The 23,027-nt window shown below is 28.4% G+C and overlaps 2 protein-coding genes across 6 annotated transcripts in view; one reads left to right on the top strand and one right to left on the bottom strand.

Moving 5' to 3' along the window:
- LOC113550378 (gamma-aminobutyric acid type B receptor subunit 2) overlaps window positions 1-23,027 on the bottom strand; it is a 274,638-nt gene that overhangs the window by 241,703 nt on the left and 9,908 nt on the right. The gene's annotated exons all lie outside the window — the stretch shown is intronic.
- Window positions 1-23,027, top strand: part of LOC113550380 (UDP-glucuronosyltransferase 2B13-like) — a 37,610-nt gene that overhangs the window by 13,136 nt on the left and 1,447 nt on the right. For 2 of the 3 annotated variants that reach the window (XM_026952153.1, XM_026952152.1), the window contains 4 exons: window positions 8,050-8,289; window positions 8,880-9,062; window positions 14,242-14,473; window positions 21,334-21,553. In XM_026952153.1, coding sequence (XP_026807954.1) covers window positions 8,050-8,289; window positions 8,880-9,062; window positions 14,242-14,473; window positions 21,334-21,553 — 875 coding nt within the window. Of the gene's footprint in view, window positions 1-8,049; window positions 8,290-8,879; window positions 9,063-14,241; window positions 14,474-21,333; window positions 21,554-22,445; window positions 22,619-23,027 lie in introns of all 3 variants that reach the window. The other variant, XR_003405014.1, reaches the window with a different exon arrangement.

Below are 23,027 nucleotides of genomic sequence, written 5' to 3'. Positions count from 1 at the left end.
ATGTAACAAAAAAAAAAAGCGTCTTATGAATTTAAGATAGACCTCCAACGGTTCCAACTAAAAGACAATGTTCGTGTCAAAATCTAAAAACTATTGATGAACTCAAAGGAATAAAACCGTAAATTCATTAAATTAAGTTACCAGTATAACATTATTATATTAAAAGCCAAATATTATTTTATCACATAATATAACATTAAGTTACATTTAAAATTGTATTCTATTGAACTGTTTAACCAATAAATATAAATATTCATTGAAATGAATGCATAATTTTTAACGTTGTCTTTGTATATAATTAATTAATATAATTATTTATTAAAAAACATAACACTTTTTACAATTTTATATGTTTTCATAAATGGTGTAATTAATATAAGTTGACTTTGGCTTAGACTCAAAGATTGTCCACAACAATGGAACTGGCGCCAATTCAATAATCTACGAAGTACCTAAAAATCATCTTAGATACAAAAGACTAATTTCAAAGACAAAAAAAAAAAATAGGCAACTAGAGACAATATCTACAACATCCATTATTAAAATCCAAAATACGTCTTAAACACAAAATATTAAAATAAAAAAAATAATAGTAAGGCTAGTTTGGAATTACGAAATAGCAATTCACGAAATGAAATCAAATTTCAAAAAAATTCAAATCGATCTGTCTACCGCCTTTTACTACAATTAAAGTATAGTATATTGATATATCACAAAATCAACCCAATATGAATACTTAAAAATATACAAACACTCAGTGACTTTGTCCAACTTAAATACATATGATACCATTTATGCCAAATAATATTCCAATAAATTTAGCAATAACTTTCCAATCACCATCCCCGGTAACCAAAAAAGGAAATTTAAAGTAAAAAAAAACTAGCCTAGAGCACCTAACCGTGCAAGTTACCGAAAACTAACGACGACAAACTATTTAAGATTCTATAATAACGATAGTAGATATCACCATAATAATGTAAAAGTAATATAATCCCGTATACCGTGTTGTTTCTTAGTGTAACTTATTCTACACAGACGGATGGTTAAATTCGTTTAAATAATAAGTATATTATATATGTGTATATACATTATACATATAGGTATATAATATATTATAATTTCATACACATCTGTACTGTACTATTTCACGGCGTACCGCGTTCGCATGTGTGTGTGTGTGTGTGTGTGTGTGTGTGTGTGTGTGTGTGTGCGAACCCGACCCCATTAGAGGTATATGTTTCGTCATAATAACGATGTCGTTAAAACATGACACTCGAAACCACTACAACACACGTACACACAAACACACATCCTTGTCACTGGTAATAATAATAATAATAATAATATGTCGTACTGTGCGTTGTACTCGTACATTTTGCATCGAATTAAATGAGAGGAAAAAAACAAGCGCATTTACCGCGGGCGTGCGCGTGTACATGTGCGTGTGTAAATGTTGTCGTGACAATACGAAACGTAAACACACACGCACACACACACACACACACACACACCACCACACGCGAGTACACGCGCACGCGCTCGATCGCTCGCGTTATGACAGCTAAACCAACACTACTCAACGTTCGAAAAGGGGTTGAAAGTAATAGGTAGGTACGACGACGATGACGACGGTGCGAAGCATGATATACGCGCTGCTAACGCCGCCACCGCCGCCGAGTGAATGCGAGTAAATACGTCGGATATATAAGCGATGTATATGATAATATAATTGTATACGCAGAGATGCTGCGATGCAGACCGGGAAGAGAAAAATCCGTTGCCTGGCGCGACCATGAGCGAGAGATGCGAATTCTGTGACAGCGAAAACACACGCGTCTTCGTTACACACCCGAACTTTAAGACGTTTTGTACGCGCGGTCTGCTCCAGAGAATACATATTTTAGTGTATGACGAAAAAATAGGCATCTATTGTGGGGGCGATTGTAACGACCGATGACGAAGTCGGAGTAGAGAGAAATTCAAATTAATATGACTATCATGCCGCGTTGTAATAATAAGTAATGATATGTCGTCTTTTTATTGACTGTCAGTTAACGAAAATCATCTCTTAAAGTAAAACGACACACTGCAATAACATACGTCATAATAATATTATTATCGTGATAATAGTGCATAAGAAAATATGATTTGTAGTAATATTATTGCGGAAAATATTAAACGATAAAATTGTATTATTTAATGGGTTGAATTCGAGGAGATTTTGACGGTAATTGTAACACCATATTATATTGTATCTCCAAAAATGTGATGAGTTTTTCTGTTGTTTTTTTTTTCATTTTCATAGTGTATACTTGTATAAAATATTTTGTGCTAACTCGATCAAATGAAGAGGTTTGAAAGGTTCGAAGACACGTTAGCTAGATAAACTGAGTATGAGCGATGAGGAAGGACGAATGATCGGCGAGTGCAACATGTTGGGGTAAGAAGGGTGAGGAAATCGCCGAAAATCCCAAAGAAAAGAACGAAATAAAAATAGTCACGATGGTAGACAAAATTCAATATTCGCTCGTCGTCGTCTAATCAATTATTTACGGAATTTTTTCCGACACAAACGAGTAAACTCCTCCTTTTTGCACCCGACCACCACCACTTTCGAGGTGACGCACAAATGCTGCACAACAATAGATTTTGTTTTAACGTCGTGTATATAAAACAAAAACACGACATACATGTCGGGTATAATTTGTCACGCGTGTGAACATAAATTCGATTGACGGAATTATATAAAACACAATTATTTAACATTATTACAATACATATCGTATATTATTAGATGTATACCGACTAGTTCAATTTTAAAACGATTTGAAATTGAAGTAATAAATATTATGTTCACATAAATTGAAGTGGGTTAATTAGAGCAATAATTGTAAAAAAATATTGATATAAAATAGAGTTATCATTATTAAATCATTAGCTCTTGATAGGTAATATAAATGTATTTTTTAATTATAAATCAAAAATAATCTGTTTTGATAAAACATTTGTGATCTGATAAGTGATAACGTGGTCTTTTTTATTCTGATTTCTGATCGTAATTAAAGTGGTCATATTTTCCAAAATAATGATGATATGTTTAAATTTTTTTCTTAATTTTGTAGTACATATAGGTATAAATTTGTTTTTGGTGATAGATTAGGTATATACATTTTTATTATTTTATATTATTCGCTTCATTAAAACTTCTATACCAACTATTATACATAATGATCCTAAAAAATAATTTATTCAGAGTAAATTATTCATATGAAACAATTGTAGATAATAATTTATCTTTTGAACTTAGTGTTAAAATTCCTAACTGAATTAAACATAAAAATAAATTTTAAGTAAAAAACAAATCATAAATAAATTTGTATGCATAATACATTTATAACTGCTTCATTTCAACACAGTATTTGGGTACAAATATTGTATTACACATTTGAAATTAATCGATTCACTTTTTCCTAAACCCATATGGGTAGAAATTAATTTTATTATTTCAGTACGGTAAGATCGATATTACATTAATTTCTAATAATATAATGGACCAGCGTACAGCTTTCCTACCACTTTAAGCGACGTAGGTAACGTATCATTTCAGTCATAAATCAATCAAAACAATATTAAAAAAATGCACATTACTATATTATACTTAAATGAATATCAAGAAGGAATATATTGTTTTTATTTACGCGTTGCATTTACCTTGCAGGAATACGTCTATGCCCCTAACTGTATACACCAACGAAATATGTGTAATTGTTTAATTAAATTATTTTGTACGTAATTAGTAAGAATTTACACGCATTTGGTCTTAGCTAAATGTTACCTATAGTTTACAAATGGTGAGGTCAGTAACGTATTTATAGAACGCTTTTATATTCTGCTCATAATTAGTATGAATTTGCACAATACCGAAATTCGCTCATCCGCCCATAGAACATGGGCAGATATATCAAAATAATTTTACAAATTCGTCTTAATAAATTCCAAGCTCCACTGCCAAACCAAATTGTAGGTAATTTGTGGGATATTATTAGAACACTCCTTGATTTAGTAGAACTTAATGTTTTCCGGTATAGTTTTCCTTAGTTTTGTGTCTTATTTTAATACCTATATTATTTGTTTTATTATTTTATGTATCATGCATTATATACAAATATAACAGATACTAAAGAATATATTTTTTTTCTATATTTAGAACCGTTTAATACCGGTATTAATTTTTGAAAACCGGAACCGGGACGAGATCCTTTTAATGAAACAATTAATTACCAAAACAAGAACCGGAACCAAAATAAAACAAAAGGCAACAGTCCTTAGTTTCAACAAATATTCTGCTTTAGAACATGAAATTGAAAATAACAGAACAGTATTAATCCATTCATTAACCCAAATTATTAAAAATAAATATATATATATATATATTTAAAATACAGTATAAATATTGGTTAAGCAATTAATTTTAATTCACCGGACTAGAACAAATAATAATAGTTACGTTATTTGAACGCCATTTGAATCAAATTACTTATATGATTTCATAAATGATGACTTATAACATAAAAAATCAAATTTACTTGTTTTCTCGAGCCACGGAGACATGGAATATTATAGATGGATGACTTCACTATTAATGCTACCCAACTTTATAAAAAAACAAGCTCCCAAATACTTGTTGTAAATTTTAATAATTAATTTAAAGATTGTATTTTATCTAATAAAAACGAAAAAAAAAACAAATTTACTTATAAATTATAATCATAACAATATACAGACTATAATAATATTATGATCACTCTATAAAGTGCGTTTGTGTTCTGCAGTGGAATAATGATATACCAATGTTAACAAGCACACTGTGTAAAATGACTGCTAATCAAATACAGTCCAATATTTATTACTAGTACTATTGTTGATAAATTGCATTCAAACGATGCTCTTATTGTAGTAATATGTTGCAGTCATATCGAAACCATACTTAGGGTACTTGGCAGTTAGCAGAGACGTTTTATGCGCCTCAAAATTAAATCGCAAAAAATGTACATTAAGTAACGAGCAGTGGTTTAATAGCGGTATAATATTTAAAAAACAAAACCATTTTTTTTTTTAAGTTTAATTATTCGTGATCAAATAACCATTACGTGCTATTCGTTAAATTATGAGGAACGATAATTTTTTCTTGAAACACGTTGGTGTACTCAGATTTTTTTCTCTCAAAAATCAGAATATATTTTAATATGCTTGATAATTTTAATTATTCGACGTATTCTCGTCTGCAAAGTAGACGGAATATTTTATTTTAATTTTGTAAATTTGCAGTCAATTAAATTTTACAGTCGAGAAAACCTACGGAAATTACACACAATGACGATCGTATCATCTAATCTGCCAGGCCCAAAAATACTCATTTAAAATAATATTATATTCAGATATATTATATTTCGATTTAATCCTATTGTCAGCGCAGACGACAATGCATTCTTAAACATTGTGCGCCGGTCAATATTATGTTTCGTTATGTGTCATATATAATATGATGTCTTGTTATGCAAATCACTTTATTCATATAGCTACTCGTTCAAATAAGCGATTCAATTGGTACGTGTATTGATGTATTTAATACTATAATATACAGTGTGATTCTTTGAGCATGCACACTGCCAAGTGCCAATTTTATCATTCAACTATGCATCTAAATTTTTTGAGTACTGACTTTTGTAATCACTAAGTATACTTAATGACCATAATTTCAAATACTTATTTATTGTATTTAATATCATAATAATATATTGATTTTCATGTCATATGATCCCATACAAACTTATGTTTCTCAAAAGAGAACAATTTTTTTTTCAAATGATTATGCATAAAATATAAATTAGTTGCATATTGTAATATCGAGTCTTATAACACTTATTAATTATTATATTCAAACAATTTTTACTAATCGTATAAAATGCTTATGGATTAAAATTGGTAATCATGATTAATTTTCAAATACTCATTCGAACAATATCCCCATATTATGTATCTGCGTATTATCGTGAATCATGATAATAATTATATCCTTGATACGATAATACATAAAGATTGGTTTATAGAAACTTGCTATTTTTTCGAATTCATTTTTATTCAAATACAAAATAATCGTTTAGTTAACAATGTGCTGTAAAAATAAGGTATATCGTTAATTACTGGACGGCATTCTGACTCTAAATTTTTAAAAATATAAACATTACCTACTCATTATTAATAATAATAAATAATAACTAATAATATACGTGTCGAATATAGTAGTACAATCATTATTTGTGATATTGATTTTGATTACCGTTGTGGTGGACTAGATAATTATTGAGTCAAAAAATAATCGAAATAAAAACGGTTTTATAGTCACTGTTCGATGACTGATGCGCACGCACGCATCGACTTTTGGCTATTTTTTTCGGCACCGAATCGCGGTTATGATATTATTTTATTGCCCAGTGCGTGAAAAATAACAAAAATAACTTTATTTCGTTCTAAATAATATTTGTATGCGATATCAATCATCCATCAATGCGTAATATACCTAAATTATATATGCATGACGATCGTTAATATCGCGGTAGGCGCGTAATATCATACAATACTTAATATACGTAGTAGGTATACCTATATATATTACGCTGTTATAATATTATATCGATTGGTTTTTGGTTATGCGAACGTCACGTTACACAGCGGGTAGTTAATATACCATTATAATATTATTCGATTTATCTTAATGAACGGTCGGTCGTGGTTGCCAAAAGATAAACGCGTCGTCACCGCTTTTTTCTTTCTTACACGCACGCGCCGGATCCACATTTAAGGGTAAGTATACGAACAAAAAAAAAACTACCGAGTCGTGTCCGGCTTTTGGAACGGGTCCACGGCACAAAAATTCGCTAGAAATCAGCCCCGCTCCTGTAATTCGATACAAGACAATAGATCAGCGGCCGGACCTGTTTGTTTAGGACGAAAAAATCAGATTGCGGACCGACAATGTTTTATACTATATACGTGCCCGAGAAAAACTCTACAATACTCGTCAGGTATTACATTAAATTACGCGAGAAACGCATTTTCTATACCCGGAACCCTGTCCGCGAAAATAAAAAAATAAATCACTCATAACGCCACGAACCGTGACCTGCAATAACCGTCGTGCGCGCAGGCGACGGTGAAAAATGTTAATACCTACCGTATAATATAATACATTTTTAAATTTACAATATAAAATATAATAATATACAAAGCATTATACGTCTGCCTACCCTCAGCGGATCGCCCTCAAACCCCGACGACAGCAATTTTATTTTTACTTAAGGAGACGTTAACCCGCGTTTCGTGAGAGACTTAGCACAGGTGGCTTAAATAAAAAATTTTTAGAAAAATGAAAACGATATATTTAAAGTCCAATTCAAAGTATTTTAGTCAGGTGGTCCTCGCGTGTTTTTTTTCCGTCGACTGTCACGTAGTTACAAATGTGTTAATAAAATTCAATAAAACATAACGACACGGGTAGGCTTTTTAATGCTTCTAGTACAACATATTACAGCTAAAACAAATAATATCCGTTTTTTTTTAATGTATTTAGTATTTATTAATTATTTAAATAATTTTTTCATTTTACATTTTTACACGACTTGCGTTTATGTTGTAACGCACTATTTTTAAAAACAATCAGTCATCAATATCTACATTCAATCATGTAACTAGTGCTTACATGTTAAATTCGCAAAGGTATAGCATGTTCTTAACAACTACTGCTGCAGATTTCGGTAATAATATTTTTGTTGTTAGATATTAACGGGACTCTCGGAATGGGTTTTCAAAAATCCATTCATATTCTGTACTACCGTAAAAGCATTACACATCACTAGTGCCGCCGCTCTTCTGTCATTTGTTATTTTTATTTTTAGATTGAATTTTTATTTATTTTCCTCCGCCGATCTAGCATATCGAAATACTACGCGACAATCGAATACATTTTAATTTTTTACATCCGTACAGATCTTCAACACCGGTTGCTTCGTGTCGATAGCCAATCATTTCGGGGCGCCTGTCGTCGGCATTACTTCGACCAGCCTCTATCCGTGGTTCGGCGATATGGTTGGCAACGTGGTTACGCCGTCGTATGTGCCGGTAAACTTGTTACCGTTCACCAGCCGGATGACGTTTGCTGAACGCTTGATCAACTCCGTGATTCTGATAGCGATGAAAACGTATTACAAGTTCAAATACGAACCGACGGTAAGAATGATGTAATATTATGTGCCAACTTTAAGTGATATTGTTATAATATATTTACGAGGTTCCAATTTATAAGCACTGAAAATCTACTAAATGTTCTCTAAAAAAAAAATGTTTCAACGTGCTTTACACGATGTTTGTAAGCCATTTAAAAACGGAAATATTATTTTTGCTTATTTTATGAAAAATTATAAAATAAATATTTACGTAATAATGTATTATTATAATACAAGAACAATTCATAAATATAATACTAGTTCGAAAATAAGAAAATTTATGAAAAATATTAAAATCCATAAACATTTATAAAATTATTTTACCTATATACGCGCTTTAAATGGACGATACTGTATATTATTTTTATTTTTAAATTGATTGATATTAAATTTGTCGTTATTTCAACTTTTATTGTTATTGGCGATCAAACACTACATTTGTAAAATAAACATTTAATTCCAGAAACACTCTTCTACAGCCAATCGAGAAAATATAATAGTGTTTTTTATTGTGTTGTACGTGCGCGAGATTTATATTTACGAATATATAGTATTTACTGACACAAACAGATAGAGTTTCCGTGGTTTTTATAGGCTCAAGAAATCGTTGATAAATACTTAGGAAAACTCAACGGTGGTACGGTGTCCGAATCCTTGAACGACGTTAACGCCATCATCGCAAACACACATTTCGTGTTTGGAGATTCCCGACCAGTACCGCCAGGTATCATTGAAGTTGGAGGATGTACTTACAAGAAACCAATGCCCCTGCCGCCAGTAAGTACCTATTTGTTTACTTATAATATCTATAATATAGTTTATGGTAATATATCAACACTTATTGACGAGCTCGTATAATTCAAACTTGACGTTTGATCTAGCATTATGATTATGAACTTACCAAATTTTTAAAGACCCATTTTAAAACGATAAATTGTAAACATGAATTTGAACATTAATTATTTAAGAAATCCGTCTAAAACAACAAAAATAATTTGGTTTTAAACTGTTTAATTTTATAATCGGGAGATAAATGTAGTAATTTTATAATTATGACTTAGTTTTTTTTTTAGTATGTATATGTGTGTCTGACACTACCTTTACAGCAGAAAAATGCCACAACTTTAAACTCAGAGAGTAATTTCTATCATAATTTAATAACGATTTATAAGTACTCAATACTCAAACGATTTTTGTTATTTATTCATAAAATATTCATCATAGATACTCGATACGTACCGCTATACCACTAATAAATTATCATTATCTATACAGAATAAAATTTTCAAAATATTTGGATTAATTTTAACCTTTTATACCTTGAACCTATTCATACTGTTCTAAGGTACGTCAATATTGGCTTATCATTTAATAACAACTATAAGGATATTATATGAAATAGTTTTATAGGTAATTTTTATTATGTAATATAAGTATAACATATGTTATTGGTAAAAATCAGTTCAATCTAGTGTATTATTAATAGCAATATAAATACATAATGAAATATAAATAAAGACTGTCTCCGCTCAAAATTATTTATTGTTATACGTATTGGTACAATTATTTATCATTAGGTCCAATTTTAAATAATTTAACACATTCATTACAGTTGCTTTATGACGAGGTAAACTTAACACCTATAATATGGTTTTTCAACATTTAGTATTTTACATTATTTTGTTTTTTTTTTCAAATGAAAACTCATATATTTTTATTTTAAATTTCTAAAAATCATAGTACTTGAGTATAAAATAATTTATAAATAGGTATATAAATTAACATGATATTTTTATAAATATTTTAGAAACTAGTAACACTTTAAAAATAAATATATATTATTAATACATACACTTACAGACTAAAATTTTCAAAATTCAATAATGTTAAAAAGTGCATTATATTTAACTAACTCCTGTAAGATATCTTATTTACGATGACATTATAACTTTTTATGTCTACTTGTGTTCAATTTTTAACTTATAAATTGAGTTACACAACGCTCTTTAAAATTCATTACAGCTGTGGAAAATAATTGTATTACATGAACGAGAAATTTAAAAAAAAAAAAAACGTTTTGTCTAATATGGATATGAAGACATTATCTCGCTCTACTTTGAATCTAAAATCTTAACTGTTGTGTGCCTACACATAAATTAGTTTTTGGTCTGCATGAGACAGAATATTTTTGGTATAAAATATAATACAGGTTTTTTTTTAAAACAAATTTTATTTATTTACAAATGACTTCTAAATGTCAGTTTCATATTTTCCATTTATCATAAATTTCACACGATGTGGAACGAACAATTTTATTTGGATATCAATAAGCTTTTAGATATTATAGTAAATAAACAAACATTATTAGTAGATGTGTATGACGTTGAGAGATATTTTATATGTACGAACGCGATATGACGTATGCTATTGTTTCTCAGTTTCGTGTACTTTTAGTAAAAACGAATTTTGGTACTCATTTGATACTTTGATGACTTGCAGGCCACAAAACATTAGTTCACTACTCTGCTATCTAAACTTCAAATACTTATAGTTAGAATTAATTAGCTATTCCTTCAAAATTAAATTTTTTTATGATAAAATATTTAGAAAAACATTCTGCTTTGATATATGAAAAATATGTATGGTATTATTGAAAATGTAAAAAAAAAATATATAGAGATAAAAATAGTAAAAATTTAATTCTTTTAAAAATATTGTTTTTTAGTGACTTTAAATTATGAAAAAAAAATTCTAAAAACATTTTGAGAAAATAAGATTTTACCATTAAAAGAAACTGCCTGTATAGATTTTATTCAACGTGCGAGAGAATGTTTAGTGATTGAAAATGAGTTTTTTTTTTGTGTTTTTTGTACGGTTCGACGACGGTATTCAATTTTAGTTTATTCTGACGGCGGAAACAATACTAAATAACATATATATATATATATAATTTTGTGTCTTTATTTTATATTAGATTCTTTTAAATGAAAACGGTTTTTTCTTTTTGTAACCGAAACATGGAGATCCTATAAGAGGATCGCACTCTGAACTCTCGGATTTTTCGCGGTTGATTTTTAAAAGAGTCTATTCAACGAACTTCAAAGAAAAGTAATCTTTATTCAAAGCTCAAAGGTAGATACACTTATATTTTGATAATATTTTTTACCAACACAAAAAATGCGGAACACCCGATTTTCTGGAACAGGTAATCTGAGTTTTAGCTTATATTCCTAAGCTATTCAAACTCCGATTTAAAAGCACTTTCGTAAAAATTATGTTTTATTTTTTATTATTAAGATTTATAGCTGAGCCATTAACTAATGCTTTTACTTATATATTAACATTATTTCTCTATATATATATATATTATATTATATAAAAACAATATAATTGTTGACTTAAATGCAATCAGTGGCGTAACTAGAAATTGTTTAAGATGGGAGGGGAGTCTAACATTTTTACTTAATTTGTTCTCTAAATTTAATCATAGTATAATGCATTATGCATTAATAATAATAATAATAATACTGGTATTAAATACCGTGTTTACAAAATATGTTACAATAAATTATCCTAATCTAATTTCTATAAAGAATTCCATGATTTGCTTATTGGCTATCACGTATTGCCTTAATGATTAATGTAAGAATTCGGGGACACTGTTATCTTGAAACTTATAATAGTTAAGAAAACAAATAGACTTTGAAGTTATAATAATAATGATCATTAAAACATTGCAATTAATTAAAATGGATCTTTTAGCTTTTGTTGAACGAGAAAAATTGACAAATTAATAATATTTTATTTTATTCTTATCAATTTATATAGAAATAAAATAATTAGACATATAATTTATATCAGACTCAATTAATTGGATCTCATGCTACTACGCCACAATCACTAATATAAATATTATTAATAAGTATAAAATAAGTATAATATTTAATAGCAAACTCCTTAAATTCATTGCAGTACATAAAATTTAACCAGCTAACTTGTTATTTTATCACTTTAATATTATTCAAATTATAAAATAAATCTTAATATGTACATTTACAATTTAGAGTAGATTGTTACCTACCACAATATACATGTAAAACACCATATTTTTTACTATTAATGTGCATATTGTTAAAGGCTCATAGCTTTTGTTATAGGTGTACATTTTATAATGTAGTGCAGTTAAAATATAATTTAGGACCCTTGTAATTACATTGCTATGTATTCAAATTATATAGTTTTACCACGAAACATATTATTAAAAAGCAAAATATGCTAACATTTAAAAGAACGTGTATATATTAATTACCATAAAAATAATATAAGATAAGTACATTAAATCAATAATATAATTTATTATTGTACTTCCATGTTAAAATAATAAAATGTATTACTTCGGACAACAGATGACAGGTAGTTATGTAATTAATGAATATAGATTAATGATTTTAACTATTGGTTGTTTGATTCATTTGTTCACAGTCTTTATAGTCTATTGTGTTAGTTGTTATTGCGTTGTCATCGATCTCGTTAAGACATAAGAATCGTAATTCTATAGATAAATCGTTAAAAAATTCGTTAAGTGTAACTTTTTTCGATAAAATGAATAATAGGTGGTAAATAAAGTCGTTATATTAAAAAAAAATATAATAATCTCCTCGAGTTTACCGGTAATCGTGTTGTAATCAACCGAAAGTGTATACCTATCCGTCGCTTAGAGTGTACACGGAATTACTTCTGTAGGCCACTTAAAAGTAACAATATAATCGTTTGATATATTATTTACTTTTTGAACGATTTACGTTTCATGCAGTTTAACAGCATTTAATTCGAAAAATTAAGTGTTAAGTCGTCGACATGACGACACTCATTTTAAAGAAAATAATAATAATAAAATTACACAAAACTATACAACATTCATCTCACTCAGGAAATTGTATTGTAAATAAGAAAAAAAAATTAAAATATATAAACATAAGATAAATATTAGATGTTTATTACACTGTTTGTAAATTGGGTAATTATTATACGAGTAGTCGTCGTTGTCATCGTCTCTCGAATGGTTTCATTATGTTTTCCTTTAAATCTTCAAACTCTTGCGATATAGCGATAATCCTTCACGTTTCTTTTACTGGAGTTTGTTCTCGAGAGTCGTAGTTTTTTGCTTTTATTCCTTTTTTTCATCAAAATCCCGTTGTTATTTTTCACTTTTAATTGCACCTGTGACATTTACTTTTCTACGCTGTCGTTAGAACATTTTATCTTTTCTCTCGTTCTTTTGTCCATCGGCAATCGTCGTATATGCGGCTTGTATACATTATATATGTGTGTTGATATATTGTTTTCCATTCGCATACAGCATGTCGCGCCTAATCCGTAAACGCAGCTGTTTCAATGAGATTTATCCTTCTTAAGAATACTCGAGCATTCATCTATACTATCTGCGAATTTTTCCAGCACAATGATTTTTGACCGACGATAAATCTAAAACGTCGACAAGAATGCATTATTCTACAAGTCGTCCAAAAACAATATCGGCACACCAAATATTCGTATCGATTCGACGTCGTGTAAACCAAACCCAAACATATTTTATCCCATCACATCGAACCCCTTGTGTTGTATGCAGTTTCCGCTGCAGTGACGTTGTATCGTAGTTTGAAGATTAGAAGAAAGTCACACTCAATGTCTGGAGTGGAAGGGTGTTGACGATGTTCTTGAAAATTCTTGCTACTAGAAAACGAATTTATTTTCAATTGTTTAGGCTCTCTTTCCGAAGCGTTTTTCTTTGCAGTTTTTGTTTTATGGTGTACATACAGAATGTACACAATAAATATTGAATCATCAACGTATTTGTTTTTTTTTTCGTGTATAAAGATGTGCATCTTACTATCAATTATATTATTTAAACCAATGTCCAATACCTTCTCACGCATAAGCGCATATCTTTAAACAGGAATTGGAACGATATGTGGCCGAGGCCCAACGAGGTGTAATTTACTTTTCGATGGGTTCCATAGTGAAAGGTTCGTCATTACCAGCCGCCCAATTACAGGCAATATTCCGGGTGTTCGGCCAACTGGATGGCTACAGAGTGCTGTGGAAATGGGAAGACAATCCTCCACCGCTGGAAATCCGTCCCAAAAACGTTATGTTCATGCCGTGGATGCCTCAGTTCGATGTACTCAGTGAGTGAACAATTAAAATAACATAATTATTTTAAGTAAAAAATAATAAATATTAAAATATATTATATTTTGTACGTTGTAGTGATTTTCAATTGAATCACATAATACAAAGATACGTATTAAAGACACTTGAAAGGGGCCTACCATACTTGCAATATTCATTCTCTAAGATATAACGTGTAATATTCATAAAGCGTTATTTAGAAGATTTAACATATGTAATATTAATAAAACAAAAATATAAATATTTAAATAACAATTTAAAGTAGTTTACAGTTTAATATGGGCGGTCCTAAATCATCGCCCATACTGGTTGTTGCATGATTACGAATCCACATTAATTAATACTTGTTGACCTAGTTAAGCTATTACTGCTTCTAGTGAAATTTTAAAACTAAAACACACAAAATTAAGAATGAATAGTACAATTTTTTCACTCTTTTTTAAACTGCTTCAATTATTTTTTTTGTACCTTTAATGTTTTGAAAAAATGAGTTTTGATTATCTATAATACATATTGTTTTCTTTAAATTATGTAACTTTTGTTATTCCGCCAAAGTCATTATAGAAGGAGTAATCACCAACGTTGTTTTTGGATGCTTTTTTACACTAATAATTTGGAAGGTTTAACGTTCATTTAAAGGAATATAATATACGACTTAGGTACCTGCTATTATTATACGTGCATATTGTTGCATGCTGCTATAGTGCTATGTATATTCTATTATAATTATCATTATTATAATACACAACGTTTAACATTTTTGTAATGATTGTATACCATACAGGTATAAGAGAGAGAGAAGTAGAGTGAGAGAGAGAAAGAAAAACAACCAAGCTAACCTTAATAATAATCCGAAGACGCCGAAAAGTGATACCTTATTTTGATTATTGATGCGTTAGGTCATATCGATAGTTGTTACTACCATTGTCAGTAGCAAAGTAAACTTGTATCAATTAAATTACATTTCACTATACACAATACACTATACATTTATAGTGTAATATGGGTGGGTGTGAGGCTGCCGTTTAACAACATGTATTATTCAGGAACTTACACTCTATGTGTAATATAGTGTTACGGACTACGTGAAATTAAACTTATGTTATAATAAAATATTCTGTGTATAACGTGTGCGTGTACAGTCTTTTAATGCGTTAGATTCGTGTAATTTTCGAGAAAATCTGTTCAACGATCTGGGTTGGCGTGATCTGTGAAAAGCTTGGTCACCAATAAATATACGAATGGTATTCAGGTTACGGGCCATGAACACAGATAGCCGATAGGACAATATATCGAATGACACACTGACGAGAGAAAATATATTTGACACGAGTAGAAAGCATTGTCGCTGTTCAGCAAAAAGTCCGTTAATTCAATTGGCTGTTTCTACAAATAGTTGTTTTCTGTGACAACAACTACGAGTATAATATGTTATTTATTCCTAAAATATAACATTGAACAATTTCAAATTTAATTAAAATGCGGATTTAATAAATATATATGTATATATTTTTTATTCGTAATAAATAAAAAGTAGAGCACTAGGACAGCATGTTAAAAGTTATATTATAAAAACGGTAGATGGTCTATGAAACCAATACTCAAACATAATGTATAATCGAAAGGTATACTACTATCTATAACCTTCAATAGTGTTATATAAGTTGTGTCCGTGATAAATATTAATAATATTATGAATTTTTATTCGATTGTCGTCTATGTATAGGCAAACTAATATGTACGACATCTATATGAACCACTGAGCGCCAACAATTTTTGTTAACTATAAAGTCGTGTTAGGTTACTCAGTATCATGTGATCACCAACTAGGACACCGTCCTTAATGGCGTCTTCCAAGGTCGGGCTGTTTTCAAACTTAGGATCCCTCCGCATCACTATTCAAACTATTATTATTATTAACACTAGCAACTATAGACACTTTTATCTATTATTATATACATATTATAATTATTATTATACCTGACAATAGAAATGTACGTACCACCCACTCTACAATCCGGTTCGATTGCGAATTTTTCCATTCGACATTTCCCGAACACTTCTACCTCATTTCGTTTTCCTATCCAAAAGTAAAAATGTATATGCAGTCCACTCTACTCCGAAACGATCTCTCATTAGTTAATTAACGTAACTGCTGATTATTAATTTGTATGCGAAACACAAACATTGCGAATATGTGTATACAATTCAATTAAACGGATAACTAGGTACCTATTTCGTTTGACGCAACAATATCAATGCACTATTATATGCAGACTGTTCGGTACGGTCAATAAACTAACTTTCTACCTATGTAAAATGTTTCAAATAGGCGCATAATATATATATAGGAACAAAAACTCAAGACTGGTCGTAGTAAATCTCGATGTAGAATAACGTAAGTACTTTTGAAAAATAATAAAAAAAAAACTCTGTTGGTATTATATTAGTATGCTAATGATATCGATCAGTATACAATAATAACAATTACCTATATAAAATATATCTATGTTAAACGTTATTAGAGTAAATATTTTATTTTATTTACGTGTACGATTTAAAATACGACCTAGAAACAAAAACAACAATTTAATGTAACTTATGATTTTAAATTTTTAATATAATCAATTATTTATGTCAAAATATAAATACTGAAATTCCAACGGGCAATTTGCTAGCTATATTATTATTACTTGTATATAATAAAAACAAAATATTAATAAAGATGTAATGACTAGATTATATTTTTATTTTTCGTGTACAAACACAGTTTTTTTAAAATTATTTATTCGTCTATACCAACCGACAAATTCGTGAATTATAAATGTGTTTATACGATTTAATATTAATATTGATTATTCTAATTAAATAGTTCATATTACCACATATGGGCTATGACTGTATAAACATGATAATCATCACGTTGTACTACAAGTAGTAATGCGTTTGTACTTATCATTAATTTATATTTTATATTAACCCATTATTATCTAATAAAACTAAATACGAGTCATTTCAATCATTTATTAATATCCAAGACACATTAATTAACAGTAAAAATTTACTTATACTATATAAATTTCTATCGCTTTTATTAAATAATTACAGTTATAAACTATAACTAAATAATCCAATTTAAATAAAAAATACAGGAGTTTTAAACAAACATAAATACTATTATCCCATGTTTAATAGTAATACCTTATACCTAATTCACATCCCAATCTGAACAATGACTTCTTCAGTTATTAACATTTATTATACAATGAGTAACATACAATTAAATCTCTATTGACAAGTTATTTAAACATTACTAAAATAAAAATATAAAGTTAAAACTTTAAAATACCAATTTGTACTTAGTTTCTTATTTCTTATTTATTAGGTATTCCATTTAGATATTTATAGTATAAATTATTAATATACTAGATTTGTATCAATATAAATTATAAAAGTAAATAATTAAAACATTACCATCTAAGACTATTTAAACAATAACATTCCATACTGAGATTTCGTTAAAACTTTTTAAATACTACAATGCCAAAAAAGTAATATCATAATATAAAATTATATTTTGTAGTATGTTAAAAAAAAATTAAGTGGAATTATAAATTATATCCAGGTATTCATTATATGAGCTCAAAATACTAAGAAAAAATAAATATCAAAACATTTATTTAATAGGAAATTTTTAATAACATTTAATAATAATTACTAATAAGCCACTCTTCTGTAAAGTAGTTCTGCTTCAAGTTTATAGGTACTATAAAGTACTGAGTAGGCCACTATAATGGATTATAATTATGTAAAATTCAATGATAATAAATATAATCATACTATATATACAGCTACTCACGGACATATTATAATTTTGGTTTTGGTTTTTTTTTTATTTAATTTAATAATATTTTAACGATAACTAGTCTTTTGATACTTAAATATTGATTTATTTTTAAACGATTTTATAACAAACCTTATTTTAATTTAATTGAAGCAATACGTATGTATTCAACGAGCCTTTTACAGATGACAGTATACCATAGGGTGTAGACTAAACAAAAGATAATGATATCGGTGCGACAGTACGAATCCGGTCACTCTTATCTTCAGTTACGCAACAATAGTAGCACCAATAGTATCATATTTATATAATAACATTATACAATATACGTAGTAATGAACATTATATTCATTGCGAAAAACGATTCTGAACGGAGACGGTGTGTCACTATGTCAATCTCTAATTCTCTGGATATTTTTGATATTTATCAGTAATAAGATAGGTAAGACTAATTTTTTAAAAATTCGTAAAAATCGTATACTTAATCGTAATATCATAATATTTATCGTAAATTATTTTTATTGACTAAGGTCAATGCCGCATAAACTATAAAATGGAATGATAAGATTTGTGATAAACTTAACTTAAACATTAAAATTAGTCTAAATATTTTGAAAATTTAACTGTAAAAAATAATACTATGTGTAATTCTGAAAAATTGCGAGTCTTTTCATTTTGTATACATATATTTTTTAATTACAACAAATTAATAAATTAAATAATTGTTCGTTTAAATATCCATTTTGTATAATTCAGATTTTTTTATATCGTGCATATATACTTGAAACATATTTAAATTGCTATAAACAAGTACAAGTTATGAAGAAATCACTTTTAAATTTTCAAATTATTTGATCGGTTAAATAATATTTGTAAACATTTATTGAAGAAAAATTCAAAGTTTAAAATAAACTTTTAGATTTTCAAGTATACATATAACACAAAAGTAGTTTAAGTAATATAGTTACGAAAGTGTAACGTTAATAATCATTATTGAAAAATAAATTGGATCTATAGAAGTTAATATTAAATTAAATATTTATCCCAACTTCTGTTGTGAAAACTCGGGAAACTTAATTAAGTCATTATATAAATTAAAGAGTAATTTAAAAAAAAAATCATATGTCAAAAAGTATAGTATAATAATAATTATTATAACTGGTATTGTTACCTATTAACAACGGAAATTAATGTGAAATCGATTGTAATAATATAATAGTTATTGTTAATCCAATAATAATTGTATTATCGTAGATAATTACACAGATATCAGAAATGTTTCATAAAAATATCGATTAATTAGTTGTTCTTACCAAATCGCGTTACATATACGTATATCATAACACGTGAAAAAAAAACATAAATTTCAAAGGGATTTCATTTTTCGTCGTATAATTCATGGACAACACAATATATTGCTCAACATTTAATAAACGTAAAAAAGTGACAATAGTCATGAATCCTATATCATACGAAATGTCTACAGGAAAAGGGGAAAATACCAGTCGCGTATCGCAGAAACATACAGTAATATAATACAACAATAACCATATACAAATATGTTTTCATAACGAAAATATTATTATACTTACGATCGTGAGCGCGTTTTTGCTCGCATCTCTCAGTTTTAGTATAAAACATAATCATTGTTTGAACATTAATTTACGGAAATATAGAGACGTATATAATGTATTATATGTACAATATAAGCATAAGTCAAATTTTCATTAAATCATATTTCAAAACTAACACCTTAAACGGGGAAATTAATTAAATGATGATTTAATAAAACGTCTGATAATTTGTGGTATATAATTAATTGTCGTGATTATTGTCAAATTTTAATATCGGAAAGTGATGACTAAAAGCTATAATTTTTAAAGTAATGCTTCATTTTTCTCTTTATGGTAAAAATGTTTCATCTGTACGTATATTGATTTCATATGATTCTTATAACTCTGATTTGAAATAAATCAAGATCATTTAGCTTTTTTTTCTACAGATACCTTTTCAATTATTCCGATTCTTTGAACTTTTTCATAATTTTACTTCGTTAAATTACGCCATAATAATAATAAAAAAACTTTCTATTAAATTATTACAAATTGAAAAAGAAATACAGTAATACTTTTTTTTATATTACTCTCGATGTACACGATAAACTGTGTATTTACTATTATAACTGAAAAGAAAATTAATAAAAAAAAAAAATACCCAGAATCAATATTTGTATTGAACACATAATCAATTATTTGTAAGACATAATAAAAATATCAAACTCAATACCCAATATTAATATTTAAAAAGAAATAATACTTTTATATACATTTTCTTTAATTCGTGTTATTCTCCATAATTAGGTACTTTATGTAATTATGAAAAAAAAATGTATTATCCAAACTGTGTTTATAAATTAATATAATCTAGTCTAATTTACCGATATAATTAATAATTTTATTTATGCAAAAATAAGACTTAGTATAACTAATATTTTAGTACCTAACATAATAATATTATAATATTTTTTTTTAATTTATTTATTTTTTTTTGTTTCAACAAATGTTTTGTTTTTAACAAACATCATAATATAATTCTTTAGAATACGATAATGCAATTAATTTACAGTGAAACTATCAGTTAATGTTGCATAAATAAATAAACGTGTGCAATCGCTAACTAATATTGTATGTTTCAATAAAGTCAAAGACCGCAATCAATGTAATATTTTAATTCCGTTTTATAAACATTTTTAAATTGGATCACATTTTTGAAGATAAAAATGTTAATATAATATTGTTGTGTCCACTCGCGTCGTATATTGCTCATGTGTAAATATTATTTTATTAATATCATACGAGCATTCAGCATTCAACAGCGTATTCGTGACACTGGTGTAATTAAATAGCCTATCTATAACGCCATATAACCATTATTTTTATTATGGTTGATATGAATTAATATATATCCATCACAAGTCTACAACACGTTATTGACCGTTATATCGTATTCTAGATCACCCGAACGTTAAATTGTTTATATCGCACGGTGGTCTAATGGGAATACTAGACGCTCTTTATTCGGGCGTGCCCATCGTTGGCATACCACTGTTCGCCGACCAGTTTTCAAACATGAACTATATCGTCCAAAACGGCTGCGGACTGCAATTGCAACTCGACTGGATCGACGAAGAGATCGCCAACTACACGATATCCTCTATACTCCATGATGATAAGTGAGTATATCTATATATATAATAATAAGATACCCTAACCTAGTCTAGAATAACTATTTGAATGTAATTTACAAAGCAATAAATAACTGACGAGACGTTAAAAATCTATATTTTATACATATAATATGTACATTTAAAATAATTATTATCCATCTGTTGGGGGGGGGGGGGACTAAACCAGTTATTTATGTAATGTTCACCGTGTTTTGTATTTTATATTGTTACGTTTTAAGATTAATATCAATATTTGTATTGGATTTATCCCGTTTCATATCAATAAATAAATACATAATCATAATATTATTATAGCGTCCATCCAAAATTATTTATTAACAGCAGATTACTATTCAAGACATTCGCGTTGTGAAATAGTGAAGATAATCATTGCACGATAATTTGTTGGGTCATACATTTAATTTCACTCACACCACACCATCATTACCAACTCTTCTCATAATTAAAGAGCATTCAACAAGATATATTATGTTGTACGACGCATTTCACGTAAACTATGTAATAGTATCAATTAAGTGTACCTGATAAGTTTTCCAGCATCGTTATATTATTAATGTACTATTAGTGAAAACCTCAATCTATAAGTTTTCAAGTAAAATTATTTGAATTATATTGTTTTTATACTTAATGTTGTTCAACTAGATTTTTATAATTTCGTTCTAAAAACTGTGACATAACGAACACTCCCTCGTCTCTGATTCCTATAGTTTATCTCCAGCAAATACTGGTGTAAAATTGTTTCATTATGTAACATTCAGTTTTTATTTCTACGTAATATCATGTTAATTTCATTTATTTTTCCAACGTGAGATAATTCTGCGCACAGCACTGGTTTATGGCGTTGGCATGTAATTAATATAATTTTTACGTTTAACAGAAAATCCGGAACCTTGGACATGAACGCTAGAAATCCGTTTGATAAACGAAATTTGTGGACAATTTTACGGGCGATAGCATCCGAAGGATGAAAAAACATACAATTATTATTAAGCCACCCACAGTCCTCTGCACTCTATATGAGGTACATCCTTCTTACCCTTTGAGATCCCAGTGAGTATCCTGTTAGACTGTATAATTAGCTTGTGCTCCGTATCGTGTTTATTTATATAGTAATATCTACGGTAGCTAGGTATTTATTATACCTATAGATAATTATTTCTATAGGTGGGTAGGACGGTTGTAATACGCATTTCTACCTTTTGCATATACTTACACTTATACAACGGTAGTTAAATACAGTAGAAATATGTGGTTTATTATTATTATTATTATATCTTTGTACTGAGGGCTGTATTTTACTTCACCGCGGTGTGGATACATAATAGGCGGACGAGCACACGTCTTATTGTTCGTATTATACTATTATCAAAACGTCAACGCCGGACATGGAGACGATACGTTTCTGTTTCTCTCTGTTTCTCTGCGTCGTTGGTGACGTATTATACTGTACATTGTCGTC

Source organism: Rhopalosiphum maidis, chromosome 4 (assembly GCF_003676215.2).
Source record: "Rhopalosiphum maidis isolate BTI-1 chromosome 4, ASM367621v3, whole genome shotgun sequence".
NCBI classification, from domain to species: domain Eukaryota; kingdom Metazoa; phylum Arthropoda; class Insecta; order Hemiptera; family Aphididae; genus Rhopalosiphum; species Rhopalosiphum maidis.
This window is presented reverse-complemented; position numbering and strand designations above follow the sequence as displayed.